This window comes from Bolinopsis microptera, chromosome 10 (genome assembly GCF_026151205.1).
Source record: "Bolinopsis microptera isolate Bmic1 chromosome 10, MBARI_Bmic_1.0, whole genome shotgun sequence".
Classification (NCBI taxonomy): Eukaryota; Metazoa; Ctenophora; class Tentaculata; order Lobata; family Bolinopsidae; genus Bolinopsis; species Bolinopsis microptera.
Genome location: NC_087081.1, coordinates 15,694,935 through 15,713,527, shown reverse-complemented (window position 1 = coordinate 15,713,527; position 18,593 = coordinate 15,694,935). Strand labels below are relative to the sequence as shown.

General features: G+C 38.9%; 2 protein-coding genes across 3 annotated transcripts in view; both read left to right on the top strand.

Moving 5' to 3' along the window:
• The window catches only part of LOC134822081 (1-phosphatidylinositol 4,5-bisphosphate phosphodiesterase beta-4-like), an 858,242-nt gene that overhangs the window by 19,051 nt on the left and 820,598 nt on the right, over positions 1-18,593 (top strand). The window lies entirely within an intron of this gene.
• LOC134821937 (uncharacterized) lies at positions 11,904-18,404 on the top strand. Of its 2 annotated transcripts, XM_063832766.1 has the most exons (11): positions 11,904-12,245; positions 12,425-14,547; positions 14,674-14,762; positions 15,238-15,444; positions 15,618-15,849; positions 15,968-16,003; positions 16,158-16,801; positions 16,928-17,067; positions 17,195-17,351; positions 17,635-17,778; positions 17,910-18,404. In XM_063832766.1, exons 1-11 carry the CDS (start codon positions 12,234-12,236, stop codon positions 18,221-18,223), a joined length of 4,098 nt encoding a protein of 1,365 aa, XP_063688836.1. In that variant the 5' UTR covers positions 11,904-12,233; the 3' UTR covers positions 18,224-18,404. The 2 variants fall into 2 exon arrangements, with proteins under 2 accessions (XP_063688836.1, XP_063688837.1); XM_063832767.1 differs by lacking the exons at positions 11,904-12,245; positions 12,425-14,547 and having other exon boundaries at positions 14,617-14,762; positions 17,910-18,344.

Below are 18,593 nucleotides of genomic sequence, written 5' to 3'. Positions count from 1 at the left end.
GTTCTTCAACTTACTCTTGAAAGTCACAATATTATCAATGGTCTGCGAATAATCTACAAATACATTACAAAAGACGATATATTAAGAGAGGAAGATGGCAGCGGGAGGGTTACATGTGCTCCTTTATAAATATAAGGGTTATACAACTATGATACGTCATGTACTAGTACAGCGCGGGGTAGGTAGTGAGGTTTCTTACATCACACATCACATATATTACAACAGGAGCATGTATTGCAGTCAGTGAAATAGATCTAGTTATTCTCTATAAATTACTCTTGAAACTATGAAAGAAGTGGTCGGGTTTATATTATTATTACCGTGGAAATAGGAGAGGAAGAGTGATCGATAATGAGTGTGTTATTCAACACGAGCAACAAAAACTGCTACGAGCGAAGCTAATTTGTAACTCATACTTATGTGCGAAATGTAAACGTACTCTAGGTTTAACACGGCTTAAGTCACCTCACAGCGCCTCAACCTTCACATCGCATACTGCAGACCAACGACTTAAACATTTTATATATGCGAATAAATTATATAAACTGTAGGATATATGCGAATATATTCAGTGTGTACACTGTAAAAGATGTAGCACCGCGTGTCACCGATAACAATCTTTCATAGGTTATTATGGTTGTACTAGAGGTAACTATGGTAACTAGAGGTTGAACTATGACCAACAATGTTGGGTCACTATAGCCAACAATGTTAAGTCACTATAACCATTAACCAACAATGTTGGGTCACTGTGACCGTTGAAGTTAAGGTTGAACTTGTAGGTGAGCACGGAAGCAATGAAACTGCAGATTACACTAAAGCTATGTAACCGATATCAGTAGGGTTAACATGAGGTAATGTTATTTAATTTGCAGGGAATCGCGTTGTTAATAATGGCATATTCAGAAACAATGATGTTGATAAGATTTTGCATTTCCGAATGAGTTGGGGCCTGAAAAGTGCCACTCTGTCCCACGATAGTTACCGGCAGTGTGCTCATCATTACATCTTGGAGAGGTCTGACGTAATTGTAAATGTCTCCAGGACGTTGCATCCTAAATCTTCTTGCCCCAGAGCCCCATTCCTCAGTAATGGTAAAGGTAACCGAAACGATACTTAAAGTTAAACCATAGTTGCGAAAAGCTGGCCTTGATTTAGGCCTGCACGAGGCAATAAACTCAACAGAAAGAAACATCATCATACAATAATCCAACAGAAAGGAGACTTGGCACTATGATGCAGACTATAAGGCTCGCAATAAAACCGAGCCTAAACTTCTCCTGATCTAGAACATGCACCACGTGACTAAGACTATATCACGTGACTAAGAATATACCACGTGACTAAGAGTATATCATGTGACTTGGTTGTACTAACTGTAACCTCTAACTCTGCAGGCTACCTACCACCTTTACAAAGCTTTCCATCATACTGACTCTAACTTTACTTAATCTCCTAGATACTGCTCTGCGATTGGCCATTCATGTGATGACGTCACCAAACCATCGGGCACGAGACTAGACGAAGCTGTCTGATTGGTGGATCGACCATGGGTGGTAAAGGTTACAGTTGAGGTCCTGTAATTCTACGTTTATTCAGAAGGGTTCGGGTGTCGCTGTAAATCCTATGCTTAATGGACTGTGCTGGAAAGATGTTTAATAGATATGGATGCTAGCGTGAAAGATAGTTTTTCTAACACGTGACAGCAATTAACCAATCAGTTTCCAGTCTTCACCAAACCCATATTCAGTGTCACGTGTCATGGTTCACCTTCCAACCAGTATTCAACTTGAATTACTGACTATTGAAAGCAAGCTTTTGGGTAGCCGTGTTTTCTCTCTGCGCTTGTTCAAATACTACGAAAGCCAGGCAAGGCCCTAGTGGAAGAGTTTACGCTAGAGTCGTTCCTCTACAATTATACTCAATAGCTACGTGAAAAATTGACTTACAGAGCGGGAGGGGAGAACTTAGAAACGACAAAAAAGTTCCCCAGAAGAGATTTATTTTATGTCTTTGGAGGATAACAAATTATGAAGAGTAGAAAAATCCAAGCAAACGCAGACAAAGCACTTGAACAAACAAATTTGATAGTCGAAACAATTAATTCGTCCGAAACTTCCCCATTCAATCAAGAAATCCACCTCCCCACAACTAGTACGAAGGTAGGCAAATTATACACTGCCTTGTAGAGTAACCTGTATTATATACTATATATCTACTATATATACTATATAATCAACAAATTAAACTTCGCGAAATACCTGGAGACGTGGACAATCACAAAGGAAATCAGGTAAATTGTATTATGTGAGAGGAGTAGGTCGGCGGGGGAGATTGGGCATCGGTTGTCCACTCAGCTGTTGTTTGTCAGCTGCTGCTGGATGGGATTAGCGATGGTGGGACTGTCACGTGACTGTCATGTGACTGGTTGGTATTCTTGACAAAGTCGGGATATAACAGGACTGATGAATCTTGGATATAACGGTTTTTTCACGGTGACAAATTGATCTCGACGCAACTTAGAGCATTATTTACTTTTCTCCTCATCCCTCCTCTATAGGAGCAAGATGTAAGGGCGGCAACATATTCTGAAAAGTGCGATCCTGCACTTAACTATAGTTGCTTAATGTGCGGCGAATATGGCGAATAGTTCGGCTCGAGTGCAGCGATTATTGGCGGAAATTTAGTTAACTGGATTTAGTTAACTGGATCTCTTAATAAGATGCAGTCCTAGACAGCGTGACATATCAGGTAATGATCACATCCCCGTAAACCTGTGGATGATATGATCCATCACATGTTGCATTTGGACACGAATGGAAACACACAATATATAAGGCTTAAATGTAACACTACATCACGAGAGCCCCAAACTATTTGTTATTTATAGGTACGTTAATTGTAATGGGAGCTACAGCCCCTATAAAAGCAAACGAACAACGAAACGGTCACAATATATAATACCAGAGGATGAGAAAGTATATATATATATTTACATATGCAATACTTTCAACCTATAAGGATAGTGAATAATACATGGTACATGACCATACAAAGAGTGTTACAAAGCGATCTCTGGGTGGAGTGTGTACTGTGTATAATAATGTATAAACTCTGGGTGGAGTGTGTACTGTGTATAATAATGTATAAACTCTTGTAATGTTTTAATGTAATAAGTAACAGCTAATCTACAAGCTCATAAATATTCAGTAACCCTGAGTCGCTTCGTCTTGCCCTGCTTAGTCTTTGCTCCAGGGTATTAGGGACCTGGGTACTTGTGGGATGTGAACCATATGTTTGGGCACGTGACAATGATTTGGGGTTCAATGTCACGTGGTGCGCTACACGTAGTCACGTGGTACGCTAGAACACATAAAGTGCACTCCCTTGCCAGTATAACTAGATAAAACAACAGATGTAAGAAACATCAATATCCCGATAAATTTGGAGATACAGAATCAAAAGAATGTACAGCTAGATGGGTAATGCATGCCAAGATGGATATTTAAAATAGAATATAGCAACCGTTTTAAATCTGCTACATTCACAAATAACAGCCATGATGAAGAGAACTAAAAATGCTCGCCGACATCCAATAAGATGGTGAGTTAATGGATTTCACTCTAAATAAAATCGGAGAAAATAGGTCGTTGCCGCATCGACTGAACATAAAACAATATAACACTGTCGCGATTGAAATATAGTACTCGATAACAAAGCAACGCTACGAAGTAAATTTTTATTTTCTATTCAACAATCAACAGGTCTGGATGGGTGATAATTGTTCAACAATCGACTTTATAAAATAAACTATGTAAACTGTGCTAGTTTTACGTGTGAGAAGTTATCCAGTAACTGTGACGAGTGTTAGGTTCTGCCCGTGGTGGACCTATTATAAAGGGATCTATAAATAGGAAGTTTCTATTAATAATATCGAAAGGTAGATAAGAGTGAAACCAAGATATTCTCGGAACAAAGCAGACGCTTATAAAAGATCAGAAAATGAGAAAAAAGAAAGTTGGAGGAAGAATTGGCCATACTATATATATTATATATACCTCAACCTCGTCTCCAAGAATTGAGCTTGATGTCTCCTTAAATATAATAAAAAATGAAACCAACAGAAGATCGTATGACTGAAAATGGCATGACAGTATTTTCTGATAGCCCTCCTGATAGAAGCCCTGACTAAACAAACAAATTGGTGCTTGTTGTTTTATCAGGCCTTGTACAGAACAATGAGGTCACTAAGAAGTGACAAGCTAGGTCTAGGGTGTCATGCTCGGAGAAAGGGGCCTCATCAAGACCGCATCACACATAGTTGAAAGAGTACAAGCTTATAGAAAGTAGCATGAAAACCACAATTCTTCCAAATATGCGAGTAAACAGGTATATGAGCTAACAACGATCTCGTAACAAGAGGGGATGATAAATGTGAAGCGTGTGTAATCGTGGGACACGACAGAACTGAATCAGCATTGTTTAGACAAATCTGAGCCTGATGAAATTAAAATATCACGAATAACAGTTCAATCGGGGCCAGGTCATGTGACGCGCGGCGTGCATTCTGGTTGGTTAATTAGGAGGTCACGTGAGTCGCAGAGGACTCCTGATTGGTTAAGCGGAGATCACGTCTTGTGTAATCAGATGTATAAAGTGTTATGGTTCATGTGTTCTGTATTTTGATAACGGCCAATCACGAATATGGGGAGTAACACAATTAAGATATGTTGCAGAGGATATAATTTGAACAATGCCAATATGCCATATGACATCACATGTGACGACATATAATGTGACGACATATAATGTGACGACATATAATCGAAAGGCAGATCATGAATCTTTGTAAAATTGGATTTTAAACTTACATTTCAATTTTCATCGTTATGAATGAATGTTATACATCAACTATCACATTTGTCACTGCATGTGCAAATCTAACACGACTGTCAAGCCGATCGCGATCGTGGATTATTTTAGTTCCTTAATAATAAGTTAATAAGTGGACTCATCAGCATTCAGCATGCAGTAACGTGGCTAAGCTAGTAGCTACTTATAAGTAAATATTAAGTAGCATGGGATGTGTAATTTAGCTATGAGATAATACATTTCCCTTTGCAAATGAATAGAAGGCTCCGTGGTCAACTCAATACTCGAGCCAGATCTTAAAGCTTGTGCATTGTAATATTGCTAAATACCGAATACCTACTGATACTTGAATACCTACTACGCGAAGAAAATTAATCGCACCAAATATTTTATATAAACATATAAAATAATCACAAAGAATAATAAACAGCAAGAGTCACAAAATATACAAGTCAAGAGGAGATATTTACAAAATAAGAAAGCTACGAAAATTGCCATATGCGTATAAAACACGGACCGCCTGACATTCATTGCATGCTCACAACGCTCCTCTCCTCTGATTGGTCCACACCGCCCACGTGACACAACACCTCCAACCATATTGGCAGACCGCCAGCACGTGACAACGCTACTCAGCATTTGATTGGTTTGAGTGTTTCGTCCGACCAAAACAAGCTAGATTAGCTCAGCGCGGCACGGTCCAATGAGCTAGCAGGAACTGGTCACGTGACATGCTAGAGTTCATCACGGTGATCAGTGATCTGTGTATCTGTGTATCGCGTGCACATGATAGTTTATATTTGATTGACTGAAGTGCCCCCTGTTAGTAGCCGGACCACTCGGCTCATTTCCTGGATTATTTACTGTAATCAGTAGCCACGTGGCCTGTTGTCAGGGGGGTCTACTTTGTTACCGTATATGGTAACTTTGGATCAGGTAGTACCAGGGCTGAAATGACCGGTACTCGGCACCAACCTTTTTCTTAAGTAGAATATTCTTGGAGAACGGCTAATTTTGCATTTTCCTACGAATTTTTTGAGTTACCTCAAACCTAGTCGATTGTGCTTTTAATTTTAGAACCGACGTAATTGGTAGTGGGCACGTGGAATCTGAGCCCTCTATCACTCTGCAGTACCTACATAATTTCCAACTAAATAAAGTCCTCTGTCGCTCTGCAGTACCTACTTAATTTCCGACTAAATAAAGTCCTCTGTCGCTCTGCAGTACCTACATATTTCCAACTAAATAAAGTCCTCTATCGCTCTGCAGTACCTACTTAATTTCCGACTAAATAAAGTCCTCTGTCGCTCTGCAGTACCTACATATTTCCAACTAAATAAAGTCCTCTATCGCTCTGCAGTACCTACTTAATTTCCGACTAAATAAAGTCCTCTGTCGCTCTGCACTCTGCAGTACCTACATAATTTCCGACTAAATAAAGTCCTCTGTCGCTCTGCAGTACCTACTTAATTTCCGACTATATAAAGTCCTCTGTCGCTCTGCAGTACCTACTTAATTTCCGACTAAATAAAGTCCTCTGTCGCTCTGCAGTACCTACTTAATTACCGACTAAATAAAGTCCTCTGTCGCTCTGCAGTACCTACTTAATTTCCGACTAAATAAAGTCCTCTGTCGCTCTGCAGTACCTACTTAATAATAATTTCCGACTAAATAAAGTCCTCTATCACTCTGCAGTACCTACATAATTTCCAACTAAATAAAGTCCTCTATCGCTCTGCAGTACCTACTTAATTTCCAACTAAATATTAACAAAGTTGGATAAAGTAATTACTGTTTACTTGACGTCACCAAGGTTTGGTTTTCCGCAAATGGCAAATAAGTCACGTTCTGAATATTCTAGAAGATTCTAGTTTAAAGCAGTGTGTTTAGGAAACAAAGAAGAACACCTTTTTCTTATACAACTTTTTCAAAAATAAATTATTTAATTAATTAAATAAGGATGGTGTGTTGCTGTGACGGGCACGCATGGGAGTAACTATTACGACCAGAACGTCTGACGCTTCCATGAAGCCTACAGTTCTTCTCTTCCGCTTTGTTTTGTTCGGTTTTTTCACGGTGGCATCTCTCCACTTCGCCACATGGAATGTTAGAGGCATTAGTCAGGAACACTCGCAGCATCTAGCTGCAAATGATTGCAACAGATACAACTTGGATGTTATAGCCCTCCAAGAAACTAAGGTGTCTAAACACTCAGACACTGTTATACCCGGCAACCACAGGCTTCTTTTGTTTAACCAGAAGTTGTCTTGGCATGGCGGACTCGGTTTTATTATCAACAGTAAATTTGTATCAAATGTTGTCTCGTACCATCAAATCAGTGACAGAGTAGCATACATGGACCTTTCTCTACCATCAAAGTGTCATGGGAAACCATCACTGAAAGCCCGTATTATAAACTGCTACAGTCCAACTAATGTCAAACCTATACAGAACCCACGCATTGCTGATGAGTTTTACTGTGAGCTCCAGGAAGCTATCAGAATTCCTGCCAGACATGAACTTTTCATCTTGGGTGATTTTAATGCTAGGCTAGGGAAACGGAGTAAATCAGATTTTGAAAGTGGTCTTCAAACTAACATGGGAAGACATGGTATTGGTCGGCGTAACGAAAATGGCGAAAGGTTGCTAGCTTTCATGATCACTAATGGACTCTATGCAGCTAACACTGCATTTTCACATGCGAGCAGACACACCAACACTTTTACAGGATGGATTAAAGACCGTAGATCCAAAAAGTCTGTACCCTGGTTTTCTCAAATTGATTATGTTTTATGTAGATCTAGAAGTACCCCTCTGCTTGTTGACGCTAGGTCTTACGCTGGTGCAAAACTTCAATCTGATCACAAAATTGTAAAAGCAACTTTTGACCTCAGTAAACGTTACAAACTTTACAGTACTGCCAAACACAAAGTCAAGCAGTACAACACCAACTCATTGGTTTGTAGCAAAGATGTTCAAAGTTCTTTTCAACAAAATGCTGCTCAGAAGATTGAAACTGATACATCTGCCCAGTCAGTCACTGAAAGTTTTAACAACCTTTTCGAGGCGGTTAAAATTGCTGCATCTGAAACAGTGGGTATGAAAAGAAACACAGCCAAACGTCACAGAACATCAGACCCACAAGTCGTCTCTATGTCAGAAAAGAGACACCAATTACTACAACATTTAAACGACAACAAAATGCGTGACAGAACTATCCTGCGTAAGGAAATCAACAGACTCAAGAATGACATTGCAAAGCGCCTTATTACACTTGAAACCGCTCATGCCGACCTTCTAGCTGAGACGATCAACTCCACTGATGATACCAGAAGAATGTTCGAAGCAACCAGAGCAATTTCAAGCACAAAGGACACTCCTCCTATTTCAGTATTCCTACCAGAAACAGAAGAACTTGCTCTAAATGACGAAGATAAGGCAGACATAGTCAAGAACTGGTTCATGGAACATTACACAGGCCCAGAACCCCCACTAGAACCTTTTGTTGGAGCTGCTAAGCCATTAGATACGCCTATAACTGCACTTGAAGTTGAGACAGCAGCCAAGAAACTAAAGAACGGTAAAGCCGTTGGTCCTGACAACCTCCCTAACGAATTCCTTAAGTATGCACCTCCTTCTTTCTACATGAAGTTTGCATCACTTATCAATGAGTCCTTTGAAAAACAAGAGCACGTTCAATCGTTCACTGAGGGATATCTTACCCCCCTACAGAAGCCTGGAAAACCAAAAGGACCAGTTAAGAGTCTGCGTCCCTTATGCCTTCTCAATGGAACTAGGAAAATCCTTTCCATGATAACACTCCAGCGTATTCAACAACAGATAGCAGACTACACTGGGCCATGGCAGAATGCCTATAAATCAGGACACAGCTGCTCGAATATTGTCTGGACACAAAGGGTTCTTATTTCTGTTGTCAAGGAGAAACATTGGGAGTTTAGTAAAATGGGGATAGACATGTCATCAGCCTTCGACACAATACATCGGTCAACTATCCTCAGGCTACTCGAAGATGCAGGATGCTCAGAAGATGACATAAGACTAGTTAGATATCTACTCGCTAACACCAAGCTCAGAATTAAGATCAAAAAGACGACATCAGGAGAGTTCGAAGTCACAATAGGAGCCTTTCAAGGTGACTGTTTGTCTGGCTCGCTGTTTACCATGTACTTAGCTGGAGCACTCTACCACCTTAGAGTTGTTGTTATACATCTACGCCCAAATCCCCCCAAGCTCCCTCCCTTTAGAATGGGAATATTCTGGTTATGTTGACTTTGCTGATGAAGATGAGGATTCGCTACACCAGCTCCTTCCAATTTGCAAGGAAATTCTCTCAGAATGGAATTTGTTTGTAAATGAATCTAAAACCGAGTTTGTAAAGTGTTATCTGGCTGGAAGTAGTGAGAAGGACGAAAAAGGAGAACCTCTAAGAAATAGAGAACCTTGGAGGAAGTGTGTGTCCCTAGGCTCTAAGCTATGTAGTAAAGAAGACATACAGCATCGTATAATCCTTGGAAATGTTGCATTCGAAAAATACAAGAAAGTTTGGATGCAAGGATCTAAGATTAATCTGAAGACCAAGATTAAGATATACGAAGCATACGTTACATCTGTTATGCTCTATAACTGCAATAGCTGGGCTACCCCTCAGAACCTATTTGACAAACTTGATGCATGTCATAGAAGACACCTGCGTCAAATATTGAAGATGACTTATCCCATTATTATCAGTAATAAAGCACTATATGAACGCTGTGGTGTAACACCGTTGTCAGAGCGAGTGACATATGCTCGCTGGAAAATGCTGGGACATGTCCTTCGCAGTGACTGCTCATCACCAGCTCAGAGAGCTCTTCAATTTGCTGTTAATGCGTTATTTACCATGAAAGGACGTGTTGGTCGACACCAAAGTAATCTTTTAAAGTTTATTATAAATGATTTGAATAAAAGAAACCTACCATTACGTGATATTAATGATCTTTATGATCTTAGGGCTACTGCCTCTAACAGAGTTTTGTGGAGAAAATTATTTACCTCATAATTAACCTTTATTTTTCAGAGAACTGTTATGTTTTTTTGGGCACTTATCAGTCTCTTAAGATGTTTCTTTACTATTTCGAGATTGTTTTAAAAGTTAGATAATAATAATATAAATAATTAGTAAATTTTTAAATATTTCAAAAATATGTTTTGATAAAAAATGTTCACAATCACAATACTGGCAAGCATTACCGTTGCCATTATATTCACAATACTATTTACCCCCTATATTATTATATCCACCAGCGTGCGCTTTTTCGCATAGCGGGCTCTCACCAGCCCGCTGTCAAAGGGCCCGATATCTCTACAGCCCGCTCATGATATAGCCCGCTAACAAGTGACATTTAATTTGACCAGTAGCAATATAGCCCGGAGTTCTCTAAAATATTTTCATAGCACGGAGATATATATATTTTATTTTTGTGTCCGGTAGGGCTGCTCATGCAGCTCGTGAGCAGATGACATGATACTTTGATTTATATCTAAGTTATTATAACACACTACATTTAATACACATCAGCACTATAATAATCCCCCTATTATTGATATTCATCGTCACTGACATTACATTCATTATTCTCACGGCCCAGGAATGCAGTGCCAGTCTGGATCTCTTATCTCCAGCCCCTATATACGACACAGCCCTTTATGATTGGCTTACATTGAACACGTGACGTGTTACCATGGTTACAACAATTAGTGGCGACCTTTTCTAGAGTTGACTTTTATACAAGCTCCATTGTTTATTTATAAGATTATATATTAACTGTAAAACGCCCGCTGGTGGATATAATCCACATCACCTCGACCCGCGGGCGGAAAAATCGTATAGCACTCGGGCCCGATGGGCCCTCCGTGCTATACGAAAATATGTCCTCCTCGGGCTAGCGCCCTCGGGGACATATGAAATATTGCACGCGCGTGCGCGTGCAATATTTTGTTCCGCCCGCGAGTCTCCGGTGATATGTATATATATCTCCTTTATTGTTTTTCAGGCATTATTTAACGGGTGATACTCGTAGAATATTTGTTCCGTATATTAGGGACCGTCGACGAGTCCAACTCGGGTTGTAAACCTACAAAGCATTATAAGACTCATCGAAATTAGTTCAGCAGGTATATTTAAGTTCAAAACATTATAATTCAATGTTAAAGATGATAGGAATAAAAAATAGTTATGTGGATGTTTTTGAGAGATTTGCGCAAAATACGCGCCACTATTTTGCGCAGCCGCCAGCATGTTATACATTTATAATAGTTATACGAAATTAGGTAAAAAAACCCAAAATCGCCATATTATTCAGGTGCTTTAAAGTTAAAAACCATGTAAACAAGAATTGCGCCCGTTGTTTCGTTTTGGCGGACGCTAGATTTCCATTTCACATTTACTATAAATTTAAGTATAAGCTCCAATCAGCTCACTTCAATCTTCATGATAATAATATTGATAAATTATGCATCAAATACGGGAATTGGGAAACACTTGAAATTCAGTTCAATTGCCGTAGAACTTAACTTGTATCTGTAATTCAATTGATTCACGATGTCAATCCTTCGCAGCTCGGTGAGGCACAATGGTGCATCTCGCCGATCTACCGAAGTGGTTGCGAGAAGCATTATTTGATGCGCGCGCGACCCAGTAGTGCATCGCAGTAGTATATCAGGGTTGAATCTCACCCCGAAACAGTATATATTCTGCTCGACCTTCTGATTGGTTTAGAACCGTCACGTGAGCTGCAGAACAGTGTCTAGTTGGCTATTGAAACCTGTCACGTGACCAAGGAGCATATCACGTGGGTCAAAAAGCTGTGTCTGATTGGTTGAGTTTCTCCTAAAGACTTCTCTTTGCAAGGAAAAGTGAGAGATGAGACAACTAGCTCAACAGACGAGCACTTTAATAAGTAAGAGACCAATGTTTATATCTTTTATTTTACAGTTACACTCACATCACACGCAAATTCACATTTAGTTTCACAAGCATGGGAGCTCACCTGGTCCAACGAGCTTGGTATTTATAATCACTTATACTGCACTCTCATGCGGCTTCTATATTAATATAGAAAGTGATACAGTGTCACATGCAACTATAAGTATAATGTTTGGATCGGTTTCTCCTAAAAGTTTCTCTTTGCAAGGAAAAGTGAGAGATGATACCAAAACCTCTTTGTATGTTCTAATTGTACAGTTGTTCAATTTATAACGTTACCATTCAGTTCTATCTCTATTACTCCAAGTAATTTTTAACAGTTTGTTTTTGAGTTACTTCGTGATCTTTCGTACCTCTAACCTTCGTATTCGTGACTATGAGTTCATCAGTAAGTTGCCTTGACTATTTATGAGAACATTCTGTTATTACCATTTCACGCCAGTCAGCTTTGGTTCTATCATGAGTCTGCTTGCTTTTGAAGTGATACAATGATATTTTTAAGACGATTTTAAGATTTTCTCTTCTTAAGTCCGACAGCAAACAGTAAAATGTTTATCCTCCTTACAGGCATTCGAAACCACCCGCCTGAGCAAACGTCGTCGTGAAACCTGTCCAACATGCAAAGCAAGTGTTGTCATCTCCAGCCCATTGGCTCTACAAGAACATCAAGCATCCAGCAGCTGCCAAATAGTTCACTGTGACATATGTCATATGCAGTACCCTTTTTTGAATCAGATTGAGCACGGAACTATGCATTTGAGAGAAGCACAGCCACTTGATACATCTCGCACATCTAAAGATTCTTTGGTGATGCCAACCTTTGTTGTAGAAGAAGAATACCAAGAGCTCTATATACGACATGAAAAGTACATCAAGCCTTATCGACTGTCTAAAAAACTGAGTGCCGTATATAACTTTCAATTAAATCGACTCTCAGTTGAAGAAATCAAAAAGTATCTTTTCATGGTTTTTCAGGATCAGAGTACTGCTTTCAAATTGAAGGTGTCTTTAGCTTTTATTTTAAGGAACAATGAGGATCAGTCATTACATTTTTATTATTCCTCACAGAACAACCAGCTTCTTTTCAATGATCCGTTTTTTGTTGGGAACCTTAACGACTTGCATAAGTTCTCACAAAAAATTGATGAAGTGGATCTGGTCAGTCATGTACATTACCCAAGTTCCAAGTTTACATTTGTTAGAATAACAAATGTGACATTTTTCCTCTCAAGAATTTTGCGTTGCCCAATTGGAGCAGCGAGACAGTTCCCAGACCACCTCAAGAATGTACAAGGCTTATACAGTTTGGTTGCTGATGCTAAAACAGGAGCACCTTTTACTGATAAGTTATGTTTCTTTAGATGTTTAGCACTTTTCAAAGGGTCAAAAATCACAGCTCTTGAGAGGAAGACCAAGGAACTGTTCAAAGAATACATAACTACGGTACATCTTTTGGCTTCGGAATTTGAGGGCATTGCTTTGGATGAGCTCGAGAATGTTTCAAAAATCTTTAAAATCGGAATCCAGGTCTTTTCGAAGAACACAAAGGGAGTCACCGAGCAGATATTTAGGACCCTAAAAGAAGATGATGTTATGAATATACATTTACACAACGAGCATTTTAGTTACATAAATGACCTGCACAAATTTTCACGATGTTTCCGGTGTCAAAAGTGTAATAAGTTGTTTTTTACTAAAGCACGTCTGCAAAGACATGCGGCCACCTGTGACGCAGCCACTAAGAACATCTATATTGGGGGTGCTTTTGGAGCAAAAAGAACTATCTTTGATAAACTAGAAGATTTTGACATCAACATTCCAGTGGAATTACGTTATTTTCCTTATCGAATTTGTTTTGATATAGAATGTGCACTGATTCGAGACACTGGTGTTGAAAATTCTGCGAGAGTGGAGTTTAGTTCAAAACATCTTCTTGCTAGTATCTCAGTTTGTTCCAATGTTCCAAATTATCAGCAACCCATGTGTTTGATTTCTACTGGCAGCGAGAAGGAACTAGTAAAACGATTTATTGCATTGGTTACAGAGATCTCGGAAGTTTCTTATACACTGATGCAGGATCGTTTCTCAGAGTATGAGACGGCCATTGACGAGATTGATGACGAAAACCTCGTACAATGTTTCGAGGAATACTTAAAGCAGATGCCGCTGCTATCATTTTACGGACAGAAATATGATATTCCTACAATGAAGACTCAATTGTTTGTACATCTACTCGAAAGTCAAGATGTCATAAAATATATCATTAAAAAGGGTACTGCATATTCTGCAATTTCGACGGAAAATTTTCTGTTTCTTGATGTTTCGAATTATTTGGCAGCGGGAACTTCCCTGGATCAGTTCTTGAGGGCCTATGGTGCTACTATTCATAAATCGTTTTTCCCTTATGAATATTTTGATAGTCTGGAGAAGCTCTCATCGAGCACATTCCCTGCATACGAGGCTTTCTTCTCGTCTCTAAAAGGTAGCAATACTTTGGAACCCAAACCTGATGAGCGACTATCAACTGAGGAGCAACAAGTCGCAAATCAATACCCACGACTCAACAACAACACAGTGCTATCTCAGCAGCAGATATCAGGTGTGGGACACTACAGATATGAGAAGCTGAGCGAGATGTTTAGTAACAATCATTGGACATTTGGAGACTTTCTGGCATACTATAACAACAGGCAAGAACTATTTTAAGATGACTTTGCGTCCGTTCACAAAATCGAATTGAGTTTTTTGACCAAGATAACTGTTAAGTAAAATGATTTCCAAATTTGTTTCGACGATCTTAATGCTCTACTCCTCAGGGATGTGGAGCCCTTTCTCGAAGCTGTCCAGAATATGACACAATATTATGAACAGCGTGGAATCGATATATTCAAAGAGGCTATTTCAGGTAAATAATTTATACTAATTCTATATAAGATTTATTCAAATCAATTCTCTCATAATATGGAGTAGGGTTTCTATCGAGTCACGTGATCAAGGTTAAGACCAATCAGCGTAAAATATCAAAGGATGTAAACATCAGTTTTACACAAAGACAAAAATAGAATGAAACTACAGCTTCCAATTACAAATTTACATATACTGTACACAAAACTGGAAAGTGAGGCCACTCCCTCACTTTACAGATCTAAACATTTAGACTTGTTAAATAAAATATAGCGAGTTTATTGTGTGCAGCAGATGTGCTGTGTATATAATAGACAATAGTGCGACATCTTCATTTCTCTATTCAAATCAATTCTCTCAATTGAAATAAATGTTACACGAGCTGACAGTACACATGTTACCAGAAATACGATGGTTTAGAAAATTAATCCCAACAAAACCATGATATAATAATATAATAACTTTCATAATTTCAGTTCCTGGTGTATCCCTCCGACTGGCTTTTAAAGGAGTAACAGACACTTTTCACCTTTTCTCCAAGAAACACAGTGACCTTGTGAAATTGATGCTTAGTTCGAATACAGGTGGGCCCGCAATTATATTTGACAGATTTCAAGAGGCGGGGTCCACCACCATCGGACATGGAGACAGTACTCCTTTAACTCGGAAGGTTCTGGGGCTAGGTATGTCTAATCATCTTGATGATCTACGTCAAGAATTTGTAACAAATTCATCAACAGTAATTTGATAAAATTTTGTGTTTGTTTCCTCTTATTAAAAGCGTCAAAAAGTAAGTTAAATTTATAGATCAAGGTACATATTTCTCAATCATTGTAAGTTTTTTAATTAATCGCAGATGCGAATGCCCTGTATCTATGGTGTACCGCTCAAGAGATGGCCACAGGATTATACATTCGACGCAGGATAGAGGACAATTTTCAGAAAGAGTATCCAAAACCTCTGTCCTTCGTTGCTTCAGAATGGTTGGCCGATGTGGAGCATCGAGAAAGTATTCACATAGATCATGCACGCAATGTGGGTGAATTCAGAGTCAGACCTCGCCGTATCCCTGTAGATGGATTTTGTAGGTGAGTTGAAGAATTTAGAAAAAGCGTTTTATTCGTAATTATTGTATCGATCTCAGTCTCTAATCTTAAAATCTGTTCTATCTTATTGATATCTTTATTCATGAAAATTAACTTTCAGACAGACGAACACCGTTTACCAGTTTCATGGTTGCTGGTGAGTGTCGCTGATCTGTTAAATTGTAACAATGATTTATATTGATTTGTTTTACATCGCGGCTATGTTTTTGAGATAAAACACTTTTGACTCCAAATGTGCATCATATTATTAGAAGAAAACTGTTGCTTTCCCTGTATTGATTTCATTATAGGTTTCATGGCTGTCCCACCTGCAAACCTGAAAACCGTGATGTGAAAACCGGTGGCAGATCCCTGAACCAGAAACTCAAGAAGACTGGGGAGATGAGTGAGTATATCCGAAGCCTTGGGTATGAGCTGATTGAGATGTGGGAGTGTTCCTGGACCCGGTACAAGGTGACGCACGAGGTTCACAATCGTTACGTCTACCCTACCGAGAGACTCTTCAGAATGACCAAGCAGCAGATTCTCAGTGGGATTATGGCGGGACACATTTTCGGTGCTATTCAATGTGACCTGAGGGTCCCTGATCACCTCAAGTCATATTTTGCTGAGTTACCACCAGTGTTTAAGAACACTACTGTTAAGGTAGAAGATATCGGGGACCACATGACCGAATTTCTCCGTTCAACGGAGAAAACTTTCAAGCCAACCCGATATCTGATTGGGTCTATGTTTGCTAACAAGATCCTAATCATTACGCCGTTGCTGATTTGGTACGTACAGCATGGGCTTGAGGTGACAGAGATTTATCAAATCATTGAATATTCACCGAAAAAATGCTTTAAATCTTTCGCTGATAAGGTTTCAGAGGATAGACGCGGCGGTGATTGCGATCCAGCTCTAAAAGTAGTAGCCGAGACCAGCAAATTGATAGGCAAGTTTCATTCAATTCTGTTGAAGCTTTTAAAATGAGGCCCATTTACATACGAAACTTTTTTACTTTTAGCTGTATCGGTAAAATATTACTAAATTGTTTCCGTTTACACCACAAAATTCTCAGGAAACAGTTTTTATGGTTATACTATAATGAATAAGGCGAAACATTCTAAAGTGGCAGTGGTCGACGAAAAGGATGCTTCAGATCTGGTCAATAGTCCCCTCTTTTCGTCTCTCGATGAGCTATCTGATACTTGTTTCGAGGTGATTTAATATAACTCTTAAAATATTCTCTTGTTAGAAACATGATATAAATATAATTTTATTATTATTTAAAATAACGCCATAACCAAATACTCAAAAAATAATTTTAAATATTTCATCGCATTAGGTAACATCAAAAAAGAAGAACATCCGCTACGATCTGCCCATTCAGATTGGTTTCTTTGTATATGCAAATGCAAAACTCAGAATGTTGAACTTTTACTATGACGTGCTCGTACGATTCATTCCTCGTCCTATGTTCTCACTCTGTGAAATGGACACAGGTCAGTTTCCGTCGAGTACTAACTTTAAAAGTGTAATTTAGAAAGTCATGAAAAACGGTCTACTTGCCATTACTACGCGCTGACGCGAGAAGAATAGTTTGAAGAAAGGTTTGCGCGGCTCAATCACGTTCCGCGCGCGTTATATATATATTATATATAGCTCGATAGAATCAATCAGCTCAGCTAGATAGATGCGTATGATATAGACTGTGTGTATATACTTCGTTACAATACTATGCAAACTGTTGAACGTGCTAAAAATTTACTTCTAATGTATTTCCAGATTCGCTGTACATGGCACTGGCTGCAGAAACTCTCGACGAACTTGTGAAACCTGATCAGCAGGCGGAGTGGAATTTGGTAAAGTTGCAGTGGTTCCCACGAACAGACACCGCAGAGCACGCTGCTTACGACAAGCGAACACCCGGTAAGCAGCTATTTGTAGCAGGAAACGTTTTATTGGTTTTCATTTTCTTAAAAAATATTCTATTGAACTTTCGTAATAAGGATTTTGTTTAGTTATTATGAATTTTGTGTCTGATTCATTCTCAATCTCAGGTCTATTCAAGGTGGAATGGAGCGGGAGAGGTTTTGTAGGATTGTCAGCCAAAACCTATTTTTGTTTTGGCCCTGATGACCAGCAAAAAGAAAAGTGCTCAGCTAAAGGCATTAACAAATCAGCCAAACTTACCTGCGAGCACTTCCGTTCTGTTCTGAATAGTAAAAAGGCGGTCAGCGCCACTAATCGGGGATTTATTTTAAAGGACAATAAGATGTTATCTTATAAAATGGAAAGAACTGGATTAAGTTATTTTTATTGTAAAAGAAAAGTTTTAGCTGACGGTATGAGTACAACATATCTCGACATCTAATACCGTCAACTAAAACTTACTTTTGTTTTGATTTTTTTATGTCTTGTATCTTTCAGATTTTTTTTGTTATTATGATAATTTTGATGTAGATTGTTTTGAACTCATTTGTTTTTTGTTTTGCAATAAAAGACTCTTATAGATTTTCAAATAATTCAACTATTCTACATACTAATTGACACTGAAAGAAATGCTTTTCAAGATTCAACGTCACCGAATTTCGTCTAAATAATTTGAAACAAGCTTATCATTTTCCGCTAAATGTACACTAAATACAGACAGACAGGATTTAAAACTACGCTTGCTCAGCTCTCTAATGAAATAAACACAATAAGCACCGCAAGCGTTTGAAGTTAAACGCTGCAACCACTTT

What these genes read in the sequence shown, in the direction of transcription:
- LOC134821937 (XM_063832766.1), top strand. An exon ending in TACCAGTTTCATGGTTGCTG is followed by an intron (nt 16,004 to 16,157) that starts GTGAGTGTCGCT and finishes ATTTCATTATAG; the next exon opens with GTTTCATGGCTGTCCCACCT. An exon ending in TTACGACAAGCGAACACCCG is followed by an intron (nt 17,779 to 17,909) that starts GTAAGCAGCTAT and finishes TCTCAATCTCAG; the next exon opens with GTCTATTCAAGGTGGAATGG.